General features: G+C 39.8%; 2 protein-coding genes across 9 annotated transcripts in view; both read right to left on the minus strand.

Moving 5' to 3' along the window:
* The window catches only part of LOC121300702 (myocardin-related transcription factor B-like), a 42,314-nt gene extending 37,656 nt beyond the window's left edge, over window positions 1-4,658 (minus strand). For 4 of the 8 annotated variants that reach the window (XM_041229405.1, XM_041229402.1, XM_041229404.1 and 1 more), the window contains exon 1: window positions 4,364-4,648. The gene's annotated coding sequence lies outside the window, so the exon portion shown is untranslated. Of the gene's footprint in view, window positions 1-4,363 lie in introns of all 8 variants that reach the window. The other 4 variants (XM_041229407.1, XM_041229408.1, XM_041229406.1 and 1 more) reach the window with 4 other exon arrangements.
* Window positions 4,659-9,302: 4,644 nt separating this feature from the next.
* ercc4 (excision repair cross-complementation group 4) lies at window positions 9,303-14,903 on the minus strand. The gene is made up of 11 exons (XM_041229134.1): window positions 14,397-14,903; window positions 13,764-13,944; window positions 13,467-13,662; window positions 12,813-13,020; window positions 12,323-12,503; window positions 12,021-12,152; window positions 11,607-11,711; window positions 10,915-11,476; window positions 10,738-10,830; window positions 10,471-10,583; window positions 9,303-10,332 (listed from the first exon to the last, which is right to left on the minus strand). Exons 1-11 carry the CDS (start codon window positions 14,571-14,573, stop codon window positions 9,584-9,586), a joined length of 2,697 nt encoding a protein of 898 aa, XP_041085068.1. The 5' UTR covers window positions 14,574-14,903; the 3' UTR covers window positions 9,303-9,583.
* Between the last annotated feature and the right edge of the window lie 4,231 nt (window positions 14,904-19,134).

Raw genomic sequence — 19,134 nt, forward strand, 5'->3', positions numbered from 1 at the left:
CTCTCCTTCATATACATTCAATACCTAACAATATTGTACAATACTTTACATATCAGGGAACTGCTTTTGATAGTTGCAACTCTCAATGCAGTTACCCAGCTTCGAACTCTGTTGTATACAACATATACCATAATGGCTATAGAGTCAGACTATGAAGACCACATCGTGAGCACTGATGAATCTCTACATACTGTGTATGTTAAATCCTCTGGGTAAAGAAAGGCAACTTTTTAATGCAATGCCCTTCTCTCCTCTTGTAAAACTCTGTGGTCCCTCAGAAGACTAGGTGGTCCTCAGCCTGCTAAGTGACACAGCTGTTTGGGATAGAGCATTTCCTGTGCACCTGCACACAGCTAATTCACATAATGTACCTCTTCCTCCACAGTTACACCCAAGGCCATTCCCAACTGGAACATAGCCAGGATACTGTGATCTACAACATACAAAACAGTTGACAAAGCATACCGTTTCAATCCATTTGTGCAAATACTTGAAAAGTTCTATTTTTAAAAAGGGGTTTCGCACTAGCCACATCACTGGTTGTAGTCTCGTTTTTTGATGCTGTTTGTTTTGTATGCTGGATATGCAGACATTTCAAAACACAGCTCAACAAAATTAGAATGAATAAATTGGGGACAATTTTAATATTCTTGAGTTAACTCATTAACAGAAGCTGGAATCAATATCCCGTATGCATCTGGAGAATAGCGAAACTGAAATGAAAATAAACTGCACATCACAACATGCGTGGCTCAGCAGAGTGTGGTATTGTATTATCCAGTGTCTGTTTGAACACACCGTCCCGTCATGCACAAGGAATTAACGTGGCTAACTTTAGAACATGTGCTCTTCCAACAGTCTAGGTTACTTCACAAATGGGCTCAGCTCAGTCAGTGCTACTTAAAACTATATTCAAACCATGAAACTTTCTAAGATCCTGCATTGTTCCTTCAATCCAAGCACCAGCATGGGACTGTTTTTCGTAAAGAGTACTGTAGCAAGCATACTATTGGCAATGCAAACCCAAGGCACAGTTTGACTTAGTCTGGCTCTTTGTTCAAGTTCATGACTCCTTGTTACAGAATGCAACCATGGACAACTTCCAGTTGTGTTTTTTTTTTAATGATTTTGTGTATTTTGATAATTCGAAAGAGTGCAGGCAGAGACAGATACTCAATAACATGCTTACGAATTTTATTTCCACAAAATTGTACTTCTCTAGATATACAAGATCACCTCTACCACAGTTCACAACCGCTTCGCCATACTGTCACCGACACTGGCCTGGCGCCAGAAACGTCTAAAAGTAAATCTCCTTTTTAATGCTGCGTAATCCAAATGAGGCTTACTGCTGTCTGCGCCCCTTTACGATTCTGTGCGTTCCGTGAACACAGGATGCTATTTTTCTGTCCAACGGATTTATTTTGCATCTAGGACGCAACATTTTGTATTAACGCGACCTCCGACAGTGTCATTAAAACACAGCTCATTTATAGATCAAATTCATTCAAAATAATAAACCTAGTGGCAAAGTGTACCATTCCCTACCTGACGTGCTAACAAATAGTAAAAAACCACCCAGGTGACTATGACCCTAGTCACAAAATAGGTTAGCTTGCAGCCTTAAGGCGGATACAGACCAGACGCGATGATAAGCAAATATGTGCAGCAATGTGACAAAATGAACAGAAGCTATACTTTTGAGAAGTATCTTTCACACCCCAGGTCACGCGGGGGCGACATGAAATGAATAGGATCGAATCCTATTTTTTTGCAATTTCTTAGCCTGACAACTAAGGCTAACCAATCAGAGAACAGCTTCAATGGATATGGTCCACCAGGTTGAAGCAGTATCCAAAATGACGAGAAAAAACAATAAATAAAAAAAGAATACTTGCCATGGAAAAATAAGCTCTATGATAAAAGGTAATTGCAATGTAAAGATACATAGATGGATGATATTACAAGGCAGTCCAATTCACAGGAACTGGACATGCATGGTATGCGCTGCTTCACATAAGGTTTTGGGCCATTGAGTAACTTACTCCCTAATTTAGACAATATGCAAGTAAAATTCAACATTACCTTGAAGCAAGGAGTACTTTCAATAAATACTGTACATACTTTAATGCTAACTTATGGGGTACGCATTAACTACATCTTCACATTTGGACAACAAATGCTACAGAAGCAAGAGGCACAGCTCTGCACACAGACCGCCTTGCAGCACTAACACCACAATGATGTGGCAGCAGCGCGCAGCCAGTCAAATCAAACCACAGAGATTCAAAAACAACTTCTACCTTGGTTTCTAGGTTTTGTTGGTAAATTAGTTTAATGCACCGTGTACTCTGCTTCATCAAAATCCTGGGTTTACATGTTTGTTCACACTAAGAAACTAAGCATTCAGTACACCATAGTCTATGACTTAAACAGGCATTCTTGGGCAACTGCTTGCAACAATCTCTATAAAAACTTCTTTAAATCTACTTTTTAAATTTGAAATGATCTTCATACATTTCAGAAGGCATGATTTTAACTGTATATTTTGTAATGCATTGATTGGAGTCAAAACCTCTCATTAAAATGTAAAAACAATTACTACTAATTAATGGTTACAGTGGCAATTTTCTTTTAGAGTATTTAAGGTTGTAGTCTTTGTTTTTCTTCTGCCTCGAAGGCTGCGTGAGGGCTCTTGATCTGTGAGAAGAGTACTGCTACTCATTGTTACAATTCGGTATGACAATCATGAAAAGTGATCCGACACAGCAGGCCTGCCATTTGGTCCCAAACTGGGGTAATCTGTTCCTAGCAAATGTGGGAGTATGAGCCTTGTTTCTTTAATCTCACATTACTGTGGTTTAATCCAAAACTGGCTTGGTACAGATTCAGCGGTGTCTAAAATGTACTGGACACCAATCTTTTCAATGCAAATGACTCCTTTCCATGTTAAAAGGATTACAACTTAGGGAAATGTTGTGATTTATTGTATGTATAGAAATGGTTCTCAATACAAGTTTTCAATGACTTGCCGCGTATCAGACAATGACGAAATTGTACAACAGGTCAAAATGGAACACTGAAAGAATGTTTGGCTGTGTTGAAAGGGGGAAACCACTTGGTGAGGAAGTCTACTATTGTGCTTCAACAAACAGAGGTGACTTACAGAACATAACAGGTCTGAGTGTCTTCCTGGGCACTGGTTTGCCAAAACAGGTGTGAAGCAACATAGAATCAATGTTTGACTTTTATATGCAATCAAAACATTGACAACTGTATGTAAAAAAAATAATAAAAAATACAGAAACTTTAGATAGTCCATTTCCAAATAGCCCTCTGACCAAAAAAACAAAACACACATCTTAACTACCGTTTTAAATGTAAATCTGCCTTCAACTAAAAAACTTAAACTCTCACGCTTACTAAGTAATTAATCGTATTGTAAATTATTGGCTTATGTCCCATTTAACCTCAGAGCTGCTTGTCACAGTGACAGCGAAATAGCAGCAGTGCCAATACCTATGAGCTCCATAATCAAACACACAATGTGTGTACCTGACAATAATGCATCAACAGCTTTACTTAGTAACTCGATTTATTATTATTATTATTAATGTATTTTTTTAACATCCAGGTCTAGTATATTATTACCGCGATTATGTGTAGACAAGACTCAGATTTTCAAAGCTCAGAACTGGGACAGATTGTTAAATAACCGATAAGACTTAAATTAAAAAACAATTTAAACACAACCTATTTAATGGTTATTCAAATAGCCATCTTCTCACTCTTTAGCATTACCGTTTTTTCAGCAGCTAGCTAACTTCAGTACAGGTGTATCATTTGCGGCTAATTAGTTAATTAACTCACATTGAATATTAAATAAATGAAAACGCAGGGCACGCATGCCTGTCTGTATTAATCACTTTCTAAAAAGAATGTTCTTGATGACCGTAGTTTTCACTGCAGGTGCCATAAACGAAGTTATAGGAAGCGGTTCTTCACGTTAATTTGACAAAGGTATTAGAGGCTGAAAAACTGGACTTTTAGATTTTCAGAAACATCTCTGGACACAGGGACCTTTTTTGATAGAAAACACAGGACTGTCCCGGCTAAAAACATTGTGATAGGTTATCTATATCAGTACACAATGCAAGTCGCTGACAGAATACAGTGTATATTTTACTTGAGGAAAGTCTGCTTTGTATACGCTACTAGTTCCCTACCTGCATTGTGGTGGTGGTGATTATCCACGCTGCAGTGTAGTGTGGCAGTCTGGACAGTGCTACTGTGATAAACACAAGCAGACTCTGTCAAAAAAGCACGTATTGTGAAACAATGAGAGAGTGAAAGCGGGACTTACCTTTTCCCTTTGTATAACCGGGTTTTTGGATAACGTTAACCCCGATTTTCACCAATCCGACCCCCGATACTTTCTATCGGCAGTACAGAAGTTGTCGAAGATGGCCGCTGCTTATCTGTTCTTTCGAACTCAATGACGTAATCGTGGATCTTTAAACGTTTAACACTTTGTAGTTCTCAACTCAGCGGGGTTTATCGACAGATGCTATATTATTATTATTATTATACTGTTTGTTTTGTATTCACATACTGTACCATGAATCACCTGGAAGATGGTTACTTATTGTTCCCGGTCCCTTATGCTCGGTATAGTTGACAAGGCAGCGTGTTCTTTTATGTATTGACTCACTCACATATCTTGCTCAATTAATGTACCGCTACTATTTACAAGATAATCGCTCCCTCTTTCAAGAAAAAACTAAAATATTAATAACAAATCTGTATTATCAGCATAGCGGTACCCCATATATTACCCGCTTGTTTTCCCCCCTTAAACACTTTGTTCACTAAATATTCTGGTATCCAGAGATAGATTATAGTCTCCTCTTTACAAACCCACTAATGATATCATAATGAGCAAGCCGTACCCCACTCCAAAATGTAACTAATAACAATGCATAGGAATACCTTTGCTCTTATTTGCTGATAAAAGGGGTTCAAAGTATGATGCTGCCAGCTTCTTATTCGCATCCCGCAAATGTAACACAAATTGAATAAGTAATTAGTGACCTGCAGGTGTTAAATCGTTTTGGGCCACTTATTAAAAAGCTTATTCTCACACAGGGGGTGTTTTTGCAGAGGGGTGATAACCTATGGATACCTCGTTATTTAGTGAGGAAAGCGTCTAGTAAATGAGGCAAAACAAGCGGGTAGTATATGAGGTACCGCTATGCTGCTGATACAGATTTTTTTAAAATTCATATTTGGGTTTTTCTTCAATGAAGGAGCATATATCTGTTAAATGGTATCAATAGATGAGCCAGATACATAAGTGAGTCAAAACACAGGGAAAAATACCACGCTGCTTTGTCAACTATACCGCGAATAAGGAACAAGGAGCAAGTAACCAACTTACAGGTGGTTACAATTAATGTTATTTTAGTTGTATTGTGTTTAGGCTGAAAGAACAAACCCAATTCATTATGCTTTAAACCAATGTATTATAAATACTGTAATTGTTTACATAATATACCATAACTTTATTTTATGTACACAACAACAACAATAATAATAATAATAATAATTGCGGTACCCTACCGTTGTGAAGGTAATATGACTATCCATAGGGTATTTTGGAAGACTGTTTTAAAGCAGCTTTTGTGCAATTTAGATGTCATGGCAACTATTTAAAAAAAAAAAAAAAAAAAAAAAAAAAAACCTCTCTTTTTCAGTAACAGTGGTTATGAAAAATACATCACATTGTGTGGAGTTTAGTTTTGTGGAATCATAACGCCCACGATACGTTTAAATTGAAAACCTTTGAATTGTCTTATTTATTAGACCTACAGACAACAACATCGAACAAGCCAGTCTCACTGTAGCTGTGGATTTTGTTAAATAATAATATACTTAAAGCGTTGTTAAAAAAAAAAAAAAAAACTTTCGTTGAGTAACGTTGCAGAAGGCAAACTAAAGCAAGCTGTCGAATTGATGGGTTAAGAACACATGCCGACACGATGAGGCAACAAAATCTACATAGAAGAAAAAAAAAAAAAAACTGGTCTCTTGATTTATAGTTCACTATGACTTCAATGCCTGACTCAGTGTGTAGCCAAAGATCATTTAAGAACATTTGAGAACTTGTAATCATAAACTCAGAACTCTATACCGCAAGGAACATTACATTAATGCGGGCAAAGACAACCACGCGTCTGGATGCCAACTATTCTGCAATGTTTAATACATTCATGTGTACTGTATGTAAACCGGTTGAATGTGTAGGAGGCATTTACAACCCATACTGCTGAAAAAGTGGTTTCCCATTCGATCTTCGAATCTCTAAATTCAACAAGAGGATTGTTTTTGTTATTATTGACCTTGAATCATAGAAACCTTTCTGGTGTTTTGCTTTTCATCTACAACAAAAACAATAATAATAATAATAATAAATACAATTGGAATTGGAATTCCAGGTTTAGCTGAAGAGAAGTTATTGAAAACATGTATTGAAATTTCCCATATAGATAGTTCTAAGACAAATCCTTGTAGATTGAACACTACTGTGACTCTAATGTATCCAGCCCAAGGTACTAAGCAATATCTATGGTGAAACGTTTTGCATCACCCTATAGAATGAAGTAATTTTGCTTTATAAAAAGTCAAATGAAACCTACTGAATAATGTTATGTTAACATATTAAATGACATATGGCTTTGTAGTTTTCCATATGCTTAACAATTAACTGACACAAAAAGGAAAAATGTGACATTTCAAAATCTAACATGAAATACTGTACTACTGTTAATGCTTCCGAATTACCATGATGTTAAATAAAATATCGCAATTATTGTTCATAATGCAAAACTTTTGTCCATAGCTGTATGTTAAAAACCATAATGATAATACTACAATGGCTCTTACAATCCGAAGTACAAATCTAACACTGTTTGGCTCGGCCTTGTTCAAGCCATTGCCTAACTCTGTACCTAAACCCCACCTTTAACCCCAAGAGGAAAGGAAACCCCTAAGCCCACGTTGTCATGTTGTGATCTGAACATTGACACTTTCTCCCAAAAGATGCAGCACCCCCACACTGGCATGGTGGTCCTTGTTGTCTCTGAACAACACAGCCCCAGACTTGACTGACAGACATGGGCAGATGGACCAGGTTACTCCTGCATACTGAACGAAACACACTGCTTTAAACAGACAGAGTCTCCAGCACCACTTTATCTATCTCGCAGGGTGTTTTTTATGGTATACTTTTAAACGAGCATGAATCTTTTATTGCAGAGCACCTTAATTATGTTATTGCTGTTGCAGCGTCTTTGTTCGCTGCTGCCTGTGTGTGGGCGGGCAGGTGGGTGTATGACAGAATGGAATCGTGTCCATTGATATTCATGGTTAAAAGGGAGAGGTGAATAACAAAATTGGTTTGCGGTGATCTATCAAGGCTTCAGCAGTGGTGTAGACCCAGGGCTTAATTGCATTTATTATGAGGCCAAACCCAAATTCATTTTAAACTGCAGCACATACAGCTATGGCCATTGCAGAACATACAATTTTAGGATTGCAACAATTACAAACCAACAACTATATAAACACAATTGAGATATTTAACGTCATGTAATCAAAGACACTACAAAATGAGATCACAGAAGCCATAATAGTAGTACAGTAGTCACATTTTTCCATTTGTGTCAGTTTTTCATTAACTATACAGACAACTACAGAGCGGTATTTAATTCAATGTGCTAGCATAACATTATTCAGCAGGTTTCATTCGACTTTACGAGTTAATTGTATAGGGTGATGCAAAACTTCTGGCCGTAGCGGTCCTTTACTCCTGCGTAATCAATGTTTCAAAGTTTTTAGTTTTGCATCAGATGTGTACTATAGAGTGCAGTTGCACTACACAAGAAAGGTTTTCTAATTTTCTGTTATACAATTTAAGCTTTTACAAGTTACAAAAACAAATGCAATTACAAACCATCTGTATTTACATACAAGGTTTCTAACGTGACCGTATGTACTTGTCTGCTTCCTTAATATATTCTTTGTGTAATTATTGCCTGCCAATCCTTTCCACTTTTTTTTTTTTTTTTTTTTTTTTTCGTTTTGTTGTGGTACTCGAAACCAGCAGTAGGTTGGCGGTTTTGGATATACTGCCATCTAGTGGGCTGTAAACACCAACACCACACATTCAAAAGGTGACAAAAGCTTACCATTTTGTCAGTTTACTTTTATTCTTCAAATTGATTAAGAAACATGTGTTTTATTCTTGATATTGAAGCATTTAAATGCATGTTTCAAAGATACAGTATGTATACTCTTTAACCTAATATAAAACTGAAAAAGAATTGGAAAATAACAGCAGTAATAAGACCACTGGTTTTTTTTTTGTATTTTTTATTTTTTTTTGCAGCAGTATTAGCATGAAGAAATGCACACTGCTATCATAATTGTTATTTGGTAGTTATTAAAAAGCCACACTATGAGGACAGTGGTCCCATAATTAAATGTAACCCTAGAGCTAGTTAGTCCAGGAAATAGTAAACAGAATACAAAACTCGGCTGTAACCTACTGTGTCTAAAGACTGTTTGCTTCAAATCAAGTGTTTTCCTGGCTGAGAAACCCTGAGAAAGCCATTCTTTTTATATTAACACATCATTAATATTACTATTGTTAATATTTTGCCCATACATGATTGTTTTAAGCTTGTACAGCCTCAAATAATTGACCCTTGTGCCACCAATTTCACAACCTAATTCCTGTCCAATTCTACAATACTGCCACCTAATGGGTCATTCTGCAGTATTATTTCTGCATCACAAATCTGATACCGATAGTGTACACTTGCTGTACAGTATCATTTATTTAAAAAATAAATAAATAAATAAATAAAGTGTAAGGTCTTTATTTTAAGTGGTGTAGCGCAGTGCTGGTAACATTTGGGAACAAAAAAAAAAAAAAAAAACACAGTGGAATGCAAAATTACCACCTTGCTGAAAGGAATAATAGAATAATAAAATTATAAATGTATTGTCTTATACAATACATACTTCATATTCTTTTTACGTATCTTATTTGTCACGTTTTTGCATTTGCTTCTCGTTTACTGTTTGCAGTTATTTTGAGAAAAGGCAAGCAAAAATATATGAGAGCTAGACTACCGTTCCATATAATCCATATCTAGATATATATATTTCTATATATATATATAGATATATATATATATATATTTCCATAAATAGTCAATTGATTAATTGACAGGCCAAGCTTTTTTTTTTCCAAAACAGTCAAATTGATTAAGCAGGCCAAGCTGCCATTGTACAAGATGAAAAGCCATCTCCTCTTGATGCAGTCCAATTAAAAAAAAGTCAGCGATTCAAGGAGAGTGTGTGTGTGTGTGTGTGTGTGTGTGTGTGTGTGTGTGTGTGTGTGTGTTCGGTATTAACTCAGCAAGGCTCCAAAAGAGAACCAGACAAACCAAGGAAGTGCTATCCTGATCTGAAGACCAGTTAAAATCTAACTTCCTAGTAAAATTCCCCCAGAGCATCATTACCTCTTCCCTTTCCATTCCTTTTTGCCCTTGGGCACTGCTTGAGTGCTGGAGGTGTGGATGAACTCGTACAGCAGCCTGGCATTGGTGGCGTTGCCCAGAAGCTCTGCCAGCTGCTCCTGGCTTATGTTCACCAGCTCGGCCAGGCTACCTGCTCCATTCATGAGTGCCCGGCAGTTCTTGGCGTTGATGCCGGGCATCCTGAGAAGCAGGTCCTGGGGACCAGGGTTATAGAGGTCGGACGACTCAGGCACCGTATCCGAGTCGGCAGTGATGGCCATGGCAGCAGAGGCATCAGGCTCCGGCTGCTTTCGCTTCAGCTCCTCAAAGAGCTCAGCCGTGGCGTGGGGGGAGGGGCACCAGAGAAGCCGCAGCCGGGGGAAGTGCAGGGTGAGCAGGGTGAGCTTGGAAGTGATGTCATTGGCGGAGATCTCCTGGCGGAAGTCTGACCGTGCTGTCAGAGAGAAGGGCTTGGCTGGGTCGAATTCAATGAGCAACACGGGCCGCCGGTAATAGCGGGACATGGACAGGCACTGGGTGTACAGCCGGCCGCTGTTGAGGGAACCGATCAGGTCGCTGACACTCTTGCGCTCCACGCAGGTGTCTGGAGACAGGATGTAATCGCCCACCTCCAGGGTGACCGGCTCAATGTCCAGGCCGCGGCGGTGCAGCAAGGCCGGCAGCTCGCTTCGGAACTCTCGCATGTCCACGATGACCCGAGCAGGCTCTGTCTTTGCCTGCTGACCACCTGCCAGGACAAAACCGGAGAGACACGAGGGTTGTTTTAATTGTTTACTCATTCAATCTCTCTCTCTCTCTCTCTCTCTCTCTCGACATTCCCACGTTAGACACCACCTATTCAATATAAATAGATGGACTCACTCACCTGCTTTGCGCGTGTCTGTAGATGCGTTTGCCGGGGTGGGGTCTCGAATCAGGTCCAGATTCGTATCCTCACGCCCTTCCCTTTCCTCTGGGACCACCATACCAGCTTTCTCCCTGAAAAAATAAACGCTTGACTGACTTAGATAAAATAGGAGCTTGTCATGGTGAACTGTTAACAAAAAATCATAGATAAGGAAGCGTTGCTTCTTCAGGGCAGGGTGGCATGTGGAAAAAGGAGGCTTTACCACCAAAGAATGCAAGAACTAACCTGATGAGATGCTCAAAGGCTTCCTTCTCTCTCCTCAAGGCTGTCAGGTATCTCTGCTCCTCAACTGAACCCCCATAGATCAGAAAGTAAACCCTGCAAATCACCAGAAAATTGCTATGCTTTGCGATTGACCATTAATAAGCACACCTTGGTCTCCCCAAAATCCTCTTTTCATACCTGAGTGGTTTCCCAGGACGGCTGGCCTTGTAGACCTCCAGCTGACGAACGAAAGACAGCTCTGCATCGTACAAAACCACGTAGCGTGGCTCCACCTCATGCAGTACCCGTGTGAGGCTGTAGGGGTCACTGCAGCCCAAAAGTGGGTGGATGACAGTTAGCGGTTCCTTCAAGATGCCGTAGTAGGAATCAGAGGGCAGGTTGAGCAGCAATCCCTCCTCCTCCTCCATGCTGCTTTCAATCTCCTCTTTGGACTCCTCTCTCTCCTCTGTCTCCTTTTCTTCCAGTTTCCCAAACATCTGGGTCAGGGTGAGCTCTCCTCCCTGTTTTCCTCCAGTCTGTTTTCTGGATTTCTTGGCCTGCGGTCCCTTGTCTGACTTGCCCTTGCCCTTCCCCTTGCCCTTGCCAACAGCTCTCCTGTCCTTGCTCAGCTCAGGTGGCGCTTCGTTTTTCCCGAAGGTCCGGCTGTACAGTCTGGTCAGCAGAGCCTCTGCCCCGTGGGTCACGTACTCCCGCAGCTGGGCGCAAGTCCGGTCATCGCTGGCACAGATAAGAACTCTACCTGGAAACCACAAGACATGGATTATTCAAGCAGTGCTAACGTACTTGCTTAAGAAATGTACCTTGAATTTGGTGGGGTGGACCAATTGAATGTTTTTCTGGATGACTGCATTGGTTGCAGAGTCTCTCACCTGGTCCATCCTCTGCGTTCTTGTTCTCCCTCTCGATCTCCTTCAGCACATCAGACAGAGCCTCCCACTTCGGGTTGATCTCCAAGACCAGCTCTCTCTTCCCCTCTGCAGATTAAAAACCCCAAACAATTTTATTAGTTTGTTGATGCCTGCATCCATATATTCTCTGTCTGTCTTACAAATGGGAAACGCCCGCTGAGCTTTTGAGGGTTAAAAACAGCTGTAAACAACTGCCCTAGACGCAACATAGATGCACGTTTCTATCTTTACCTGTACAAGGATTAACTTTCTTCTTTTGCCTTAACCATATAAAAATGTATTGTAGGGAACCTGTTCTGCAAGTTATACTCAGTTTGAGGTTATTTGGATCTTTTAGTTTAGCTTAAGGTTACAAAATTCAGGTTTTGAGTTTACCCGGTTCTTTCTCCGCCTGGATCCTCTTCTCTCCAGCTTTAGTTTTCGTGCCTGTTTTGGAGTCTGGGATGTGGTAAACTCGAGCGCGAGAATTAACAAACATGGAGGTGCTGGAGTCGAGGAAGAGCCAATCTGCAGACAAAAACGCACAATCAGAAACGGTGAATTTGATTTTCAAAAGTTATTTATTCAACGTTTGTAACACCATAATAAAAAATAGGTTGGTTTCTTGAAACTTGGTCCACGTGACTCTTACAGTTTCACAAAGAGCAAAAAAGGCTTTGGAACCCTGGCTGTTGCACCTGAGTTTTGCCCAAAGGCCTTCTCGCTGGTTCTGAGGGACTCCAGCAGGTTGAGGAAGGTGACACAGTCGTACTGAGTGAGGTACTGCAGCAGAGTGCGAAGGATCTTCAGGTCCTGAACCAGAGACTTGGTCTTCATGCCCAGCTGGTGCCACAGAGGGTCCAGGTAGTGACGGATCATCTACAGTAATAATGAAGAGCTTCAATTTAATCCTCATTGCACAGGAGTGCAAATCATGAAACCACCAAACAAATCAGCTTGGAAAGTTTGTACTGGGAAAAACTGCACCCTGACATACTGTAGAATGGACTCTTAGTCATCAACAAAAAATAGAAGACACCACCAATAAATAACAACGAAGAATAAAAAAAAAAAAGGATCTAAAACTGCCTGGATTGGATAAAGTCCTCCTGGATATAACGTTGATGGAGGTGGGGAAAAAGGTTAAAATGTGCAACAAGCAGTGAAACGCCATAATGTGTAACTCACCTTCTCGAAACTTCTTCCCAGTGCATTCTCCAGGGACAATTCCTCCACTTCCAGGGCTGGGTTGTAGCGTTTCAGCTCCTTCAGGCAGGCGTTCATGATGTCCAGGACAGAGATCTGGATGGCAGTCATGGCTGGGGTCAGAGAGACGTGCAACTCCACCACATCAGGTTTGTGCCTCTCCAGGAATGAATTCACCGCAACGTGGAACCTGCATCACAGAGGGAACTGGAATTCATTAACACTGCACCCCCCGACGTTCTTCAAAAATAAGATGTGTCATTCTGATAGCTCTGTCAATTTGTACCTGTAAGGTTAAATGTCAATTCAATGCAACAGTGACGGCCTGATCTTCATGTTGCATTTTACCTACAATGTTCCATGTTCAAAACTGAAAAAGTAAGAGTTTTTCGAATGATAATCAAAAGCAAGAGGCTTGGGGTTTCAGGTGCGTCTTTGGTTAATATTGCGTATCTCAAAATGCTCTTGCTACCACCCAACTCTCGTCAGCATCATGAGGTCTACAATGTCACGCAAAAGTAATTTCCACTTAAACGAAACTCTGGTCAAAACCAGGAACTTTTAGCAACAAGGTCACAGTACAGTGCCTGTGTTTTATGATAAAGAAAAGCAGTTAAATTATTTTAAAACACAGACCTTGGCCACAGAAAGAGTTTCTTCACAAAGAGATTCCTCATGACACGCTCCACCTGACAGAAGCCAGAGCGGAAGGCCACTGCATTGTCTGTGAAGGCCTTGATGAAGCCGGTTTTGTTCTTCTGCCGATAAAGACGCAGGATGAAGGCTTCCTGACACGACTCAATGATCTTGTGTGCCTTGTACACCAGGATACCTGCAAGGACAGCCTTCTATTCAAATACCACCATAATAAGAAAGGACAAAGCTTTGTTTAAATACAGAGTAGTCCACATGCATGGACAAAGCAAATCAGACCTGTGATGAGGTTGGCGGGTATCCTGTCTGTGAGAAAGTCCACCACAAGAATTCTGCTAGTGACAAAGAGCACCCCTCCCTGTGTGTAGACATTATAGCGCTCGCTACTCGAGATCTCGTTGGTGACAATCCGAGGGAGATGACTGACCCCCTCTGTGCGCAGCTGCTCGATAAAGTACTCCTGAAAAGACAAACATTTTTACATGACCGAGACCCACTTACAGATCATTTCCAGGGATAGTTTTGAGAAAATTTCAGGTTAAAGTTAACATTATGTTATTTTACCTTCTGTTCATTCCAGATCATAGTTTAAATATTTCTATTGCATCCGTCCTAATTATAATTGACAATCCGAGCTAAAGCGTTGCTCCAGCCTTCCAATAACCAATCCTGTCTCATTTATCCCTTTATATAACGTTGTTCATTTTCATCTCTTTTTACACAGTACATTTAATTAAAAAAACGTATCAGAGCTAAAAAATATTTCAAAATACACCCCATCTCTACTTCAATATTGAAAACTACAATGTAGAGATGGACTCAAACTATCCCAAATGTTTCAAACGTAAGATTGCTCAATCCCCCGCGTATTTTGAACTTTTTGAAATGTATTTATTGGGAAACGTATCTCACCTGCTCGGCAGTGGTGGTGTTCAGCAGCAGAACCAGGCTCCCCTCCTCTGAATACACCCGAAGGAACTGCAGAAGGATCCGGTCTATCCCGAGTCCCTCAGCCGTCACCAGCAACCCGTCCGAGCTGAACAGATTCAGAAACATTTCGGTCTCGAACTCCAGCAAAGGTCCCGCCATCGTTACTCACAACAGCATCAAACTACTGTAGTGAAAAAATCGGTCCCCTGCTCATCCAGAAACTGCCCTCACTCACCGACTGGGAGTTAAAGCCACACAGCTCTCTAACAGAAACAAAAAGAAAACACTACTTCGCGTGGGCAATGAAGCCATTCATGTTTTGGGCAGAGTTTGCAAAGAGATATTTTTATCCTTTACAACTTTAAAGCTTGCATAGACAGAATATGTATGTTTCTAAATTACATAAAATTAGATGAAATAGTACATCATAATGCATTGCACTCGACAGTTTTCCTTGTACCTAAACCAAATATGAACATAAATGCTTCATTCAAGGTCATGTGATCGATTTTTTTTTTTCAATTTTAGAAGAGAATACGCAGAACATCTCCCCCTTCTGGTGTGGAGTATACATTGAATAATGACACTAGAGAATAATTAAACAGTCTTTGCAACAGCGATGAAAAGAAGGCTCCCGTTTCTTGGTTACTCACCTGGATCCAGTGCTCCTGCTGCGGTGAGTTTAATAGGACACCTGCGATTGTTACCTATACACTGTGGCTAATCAAGTTTGTATTAAAACCTGGAATGGGTGAAATTGCTGCGCAATAGGAGTCTTATTTCCATCCCTGCAATAGATCTTTTAGCTAACAGCAGAGTGAATCCCACCCACAACGACACAACGTACTTCTCTGAAATCACGGGACAGGGTAAATCCAATGCTCTCTTTAAGACCATTGACCAAATCCTACCTCCAGCCACCGACAGGTCCATCTCCCCTTCGTCCTCCTCTCTTACCTGTCATGATTTCTCATCTTTCTTTCAGAATAGAATTGACAACATCTATTCTACGCTCTGGGGTCAAATCTTCTTTCTACCCTCTTTGAAACATATCCAAAGTCCATCCCTATCTTTCCCTCACGGATGCGGAGATACTTTGTTATGCATTTGTCTCCTCTCAACTCAACTACTGCAGCTCTTTTTATGGTGGTCTCCCAGCACGTACCATAAACTGACTGCAGCTAGTTCAGAATGCCACTGCCAGGATCCTTACCAGATGTAAAAAACGTGATCACATCACCCCCTGTCTTGCCCAGCTGCACTGGCTACCTGCAAAGTTCAGAATTATATTGAAAACTCTCCTGCTCACCTACAATGCCCTTCATCACACAGATCCACATGTACCTCCTCAATCTGCTGACTCGCTATGTCCCTGTAAAGAGCTTTGTGATGGTGGTCCACTATGAAAGGCGCTATATAAAATAAAGATTGGTTGATGGAAATAATGTATAATGATAATGTAAGTTTTACAACGAATAAATTCCAAATAACTCTTTAAAAACAACTGAGAACACAGTATTGGTAGGCTTTTGGAATATAATCCTGCAGAAGAGATTATTTGAAATATAAAATAGTCAAATCCAACATGTGAGCCTGCAATCCAATTTTCTGTTCACTATTAGGAAAATGAAAACGTGAATTACGTGTCTTTATATATTTAAATTCCATCTCTACAAATCAGTTTGCAATTAGCAATAAAAAAAAAATAGCTTACATTTCATATAAAAGGCTTCCCGAATACACTAGTACCGCGTTACATAATTAGCTTTTTATGACCTGTTAAATTGTAATAGAAAGGGTTCTAAGCAGTTAGCACAGCGGTGCACAGCCCAGGGGGAGAGAATAATAAGTTATTTAAAACGTCACAATTGGTAACCCAGAATCCTGAAGGTGGACATGGGAATGTTCTGAATGAAACATTACAGAACGTGATTACTGACCTATTAAAGCATATCTGCTTGTAACCCTTCTGCTTTTTAAATGGACTTGCATACAGTAAACAAGAGTCCATGTGCTTTCCTCCAAACAATATATTCAGAGATGTGTACGTTAAAAGGAATACATCCCCAAATCATGACTGCATTCTCTCTACAACACTAAACCTCACACCTGTATTTTGAATTCATAAAAAAAATATTCAGACAGTTATAGTGGAGTAAATAGTTTTTATTTGTATTAATTATTGTAGTCTAATATCCTTCAAATGAGAGGAAAAGGCAACTGGAATAAACACAAACATTATGTAAACGATGCTATAAGAGACACATTCCCAAAGTTATTTCAGCTGCTTTAATGGCTAATATTAAACATCTTGGGCTACATTAAAAAAAAAAAAAAAAAGGAAAAGACGTGATTAAAATGTCAAGTGCTTACTTCTGCCCATTTTTCTTTGAAATTAGTTTTCTAAATCGTATTCCTCCTTTCCTGCCTCCATCACTCTTTGCCTCCCGCTGTCTCACTGAGCCTACGCCAGCTAGCCCTCATTATAATTGTGTGTCTACTAGTGGTATGTACTATAATAAGAAGTGCTAAAAACCCGCCCCATGGCCACACTGGGTGAAGGTATAGACCACACTTAACCAAACCTTGCATCAGCTAAATGGCGATGTGGCACCATAAGCTGCTCTTTTTAAGGGGATAAGAATGAACATACTGTATAAAATTTTATTGAAATTTACAAGGAAAATATTCAGTTAATCCAATACGCAAATATAGACTAACAGATTCTGATTAAATACAAAAAACATTAAAAAAAAAAATAAATTAAAATCTTAAACTATTAAATTTCATACGTATGCTATAAATATATACACATACATCGCAATGCTTATTCATACATGCTAATTGTAAACGAAGACTTTAAAATCCATTTCACTGTCTTTTTATACATGTGTGCATGAATATTTTATGCAGATACAACGTTATAGATTATATTTGCCACTGCTTCCTGGTACCCAACCATTTTACTCCAATAGTGTTGTGCTTGAAAAATCTTCATATTCCCAATTAAAGTAAAAAAGAATAACAATAAACAAATCAAAATACTTGAATCACATTCTAACGGCACACAGTGCACCTGAGATTATGAAGGTGCAGTCAAAACCAGCTAATGTCTTAAACCCTTAGATGACATAAAGGTTAAACAGCATTTTTGTAGAATTAAAAAAAGCCTTGCATAATGAGGTGTGAATCATTGCCTTGCCTTTATAGCTACAATTCGGTAATCCGGATCAGACAGGCCTGGTAAACTTAACATGCAGCCCACATGCCTCAATCATAAGAGGCGTAGGATTTAATCAGAGCTAAGAATAATGTGGTTTCAGTGGAGGAGACTGTCTCTATCTGCCTCTCCCTGTCGAAGGCAAGGAACGATTTGTTCAGGGCTTTAAACAGCAGAGCTCAGTAGTGTTTTAAGTGTGACTAATTTTTCTCTTCCTTTTGAAATGCAGAGTGGGAGCGAGCTGGCAGTCGAGCTGAACGTTGGTGTTGAAGGCTAAGGGGCTTGATGGCTATTGTGTTACTCCCAGGGAAAACCGCATAGTTCAAAGAGTAAACGCAGTACATATCAGTGTCCAGTAGGTGTCTCTAGTGTATATACTGTATCCGCAGTGCCAGAATACCTAATGTATGCCACAAAAATATTATTTCCTCCTGATAGATACAATTTTGGAAATGGTGGCTTCCAGTGCCTCTTTCTATCAGTTATTTAATGAACAGCTCTATGGTTACCATTCACAAAACAGTCAATAACTGCTTAATGAATACTAAAACTTATTTAACCCTCTGAACAATAAGTAACTGTACAGAAAGATGAAAGGGAGGATAATGGGTTAAATAAGGGTTACATGACTTACAAAGTCACACAAACATTTTTTAAAGGTTTGTCATGCCATGCAACAGCAGTCTACAGCCTTGAGTGGTGTGGATTATATTTAAACAAACCTTTAAATGAAGCAAGAGGTACAGTTCTGTCAATAGGAACATGTATCTCTAAATTCACCTGTGTGCAGTATTCTGTAGGTGAAGAATTAGACATAAATTACTTGTTCCATTTAACTGTAGATTCGATAGGACACCTTAGCGGCCTTGTACTGTTTTAGAGACAGACATACAGCAGAGCAAGTGAGGGAGTAAGAGACTTGTCTCTCCTGTGAATCTGGAACGTGAAGAGGGTTGAGGAGGAGCTGTTTTATTGGAGCCCGTTCTCATTCCTCCAGTCAGCTCCTCCAGTCTGCTCCAGGTTGATTTTTGTTATATTCTCCAGTCAAACTCTGATCAGTGTGGCAGTGGGTAGTTAGTTACCACACTCCCTGCATCTAACCCTCGTTCTTTTTCAATTTTGGGAATTTGTTGGTTTGTCATTTTGGTTTATAGCTGCTGGTTGATGCCTCTAAAACCAGACACAAAGCAACAGCAACGGTTATCATCGGTGTGAATGTGTAGTATTTTTTTCACTGAATACGTATCAAGTATACAGTGTGATTTATTGAGGCATCTATACAATGCAATGCTTAACAATCTACTTCTGTACCAACACTGAGCTGTAGCATTGCTACAACAATAGCAACATACTCTTCCCCATAGATATTATCATCCAGACTTCCACAGGGAAGGTGTGCTTTACTCACTCAAACATGTGTACCATCTCATGCATTGGGCATGGACGCTGTATCAAAAAGACAGAGGTGTCACACCCAATAGTCACTAGAGGGCAGTAGAA

This window comes from Polyodon spathula, chromosome 26 (genome assembly GCF_017654505.1).
Source record: "Polyodon spathula isolate WHYD16114869_AA chromosome 26, ASM1765450v1, whole genome shotgun sequence".
Classification (NCBI taxonomy): domain Eukaryota; kingdom Metazoa; phylum Chordata; class Actinopteri; order Acipenseriformes; family Polyodontidae; genus Polyodon; species Polyodon spathula.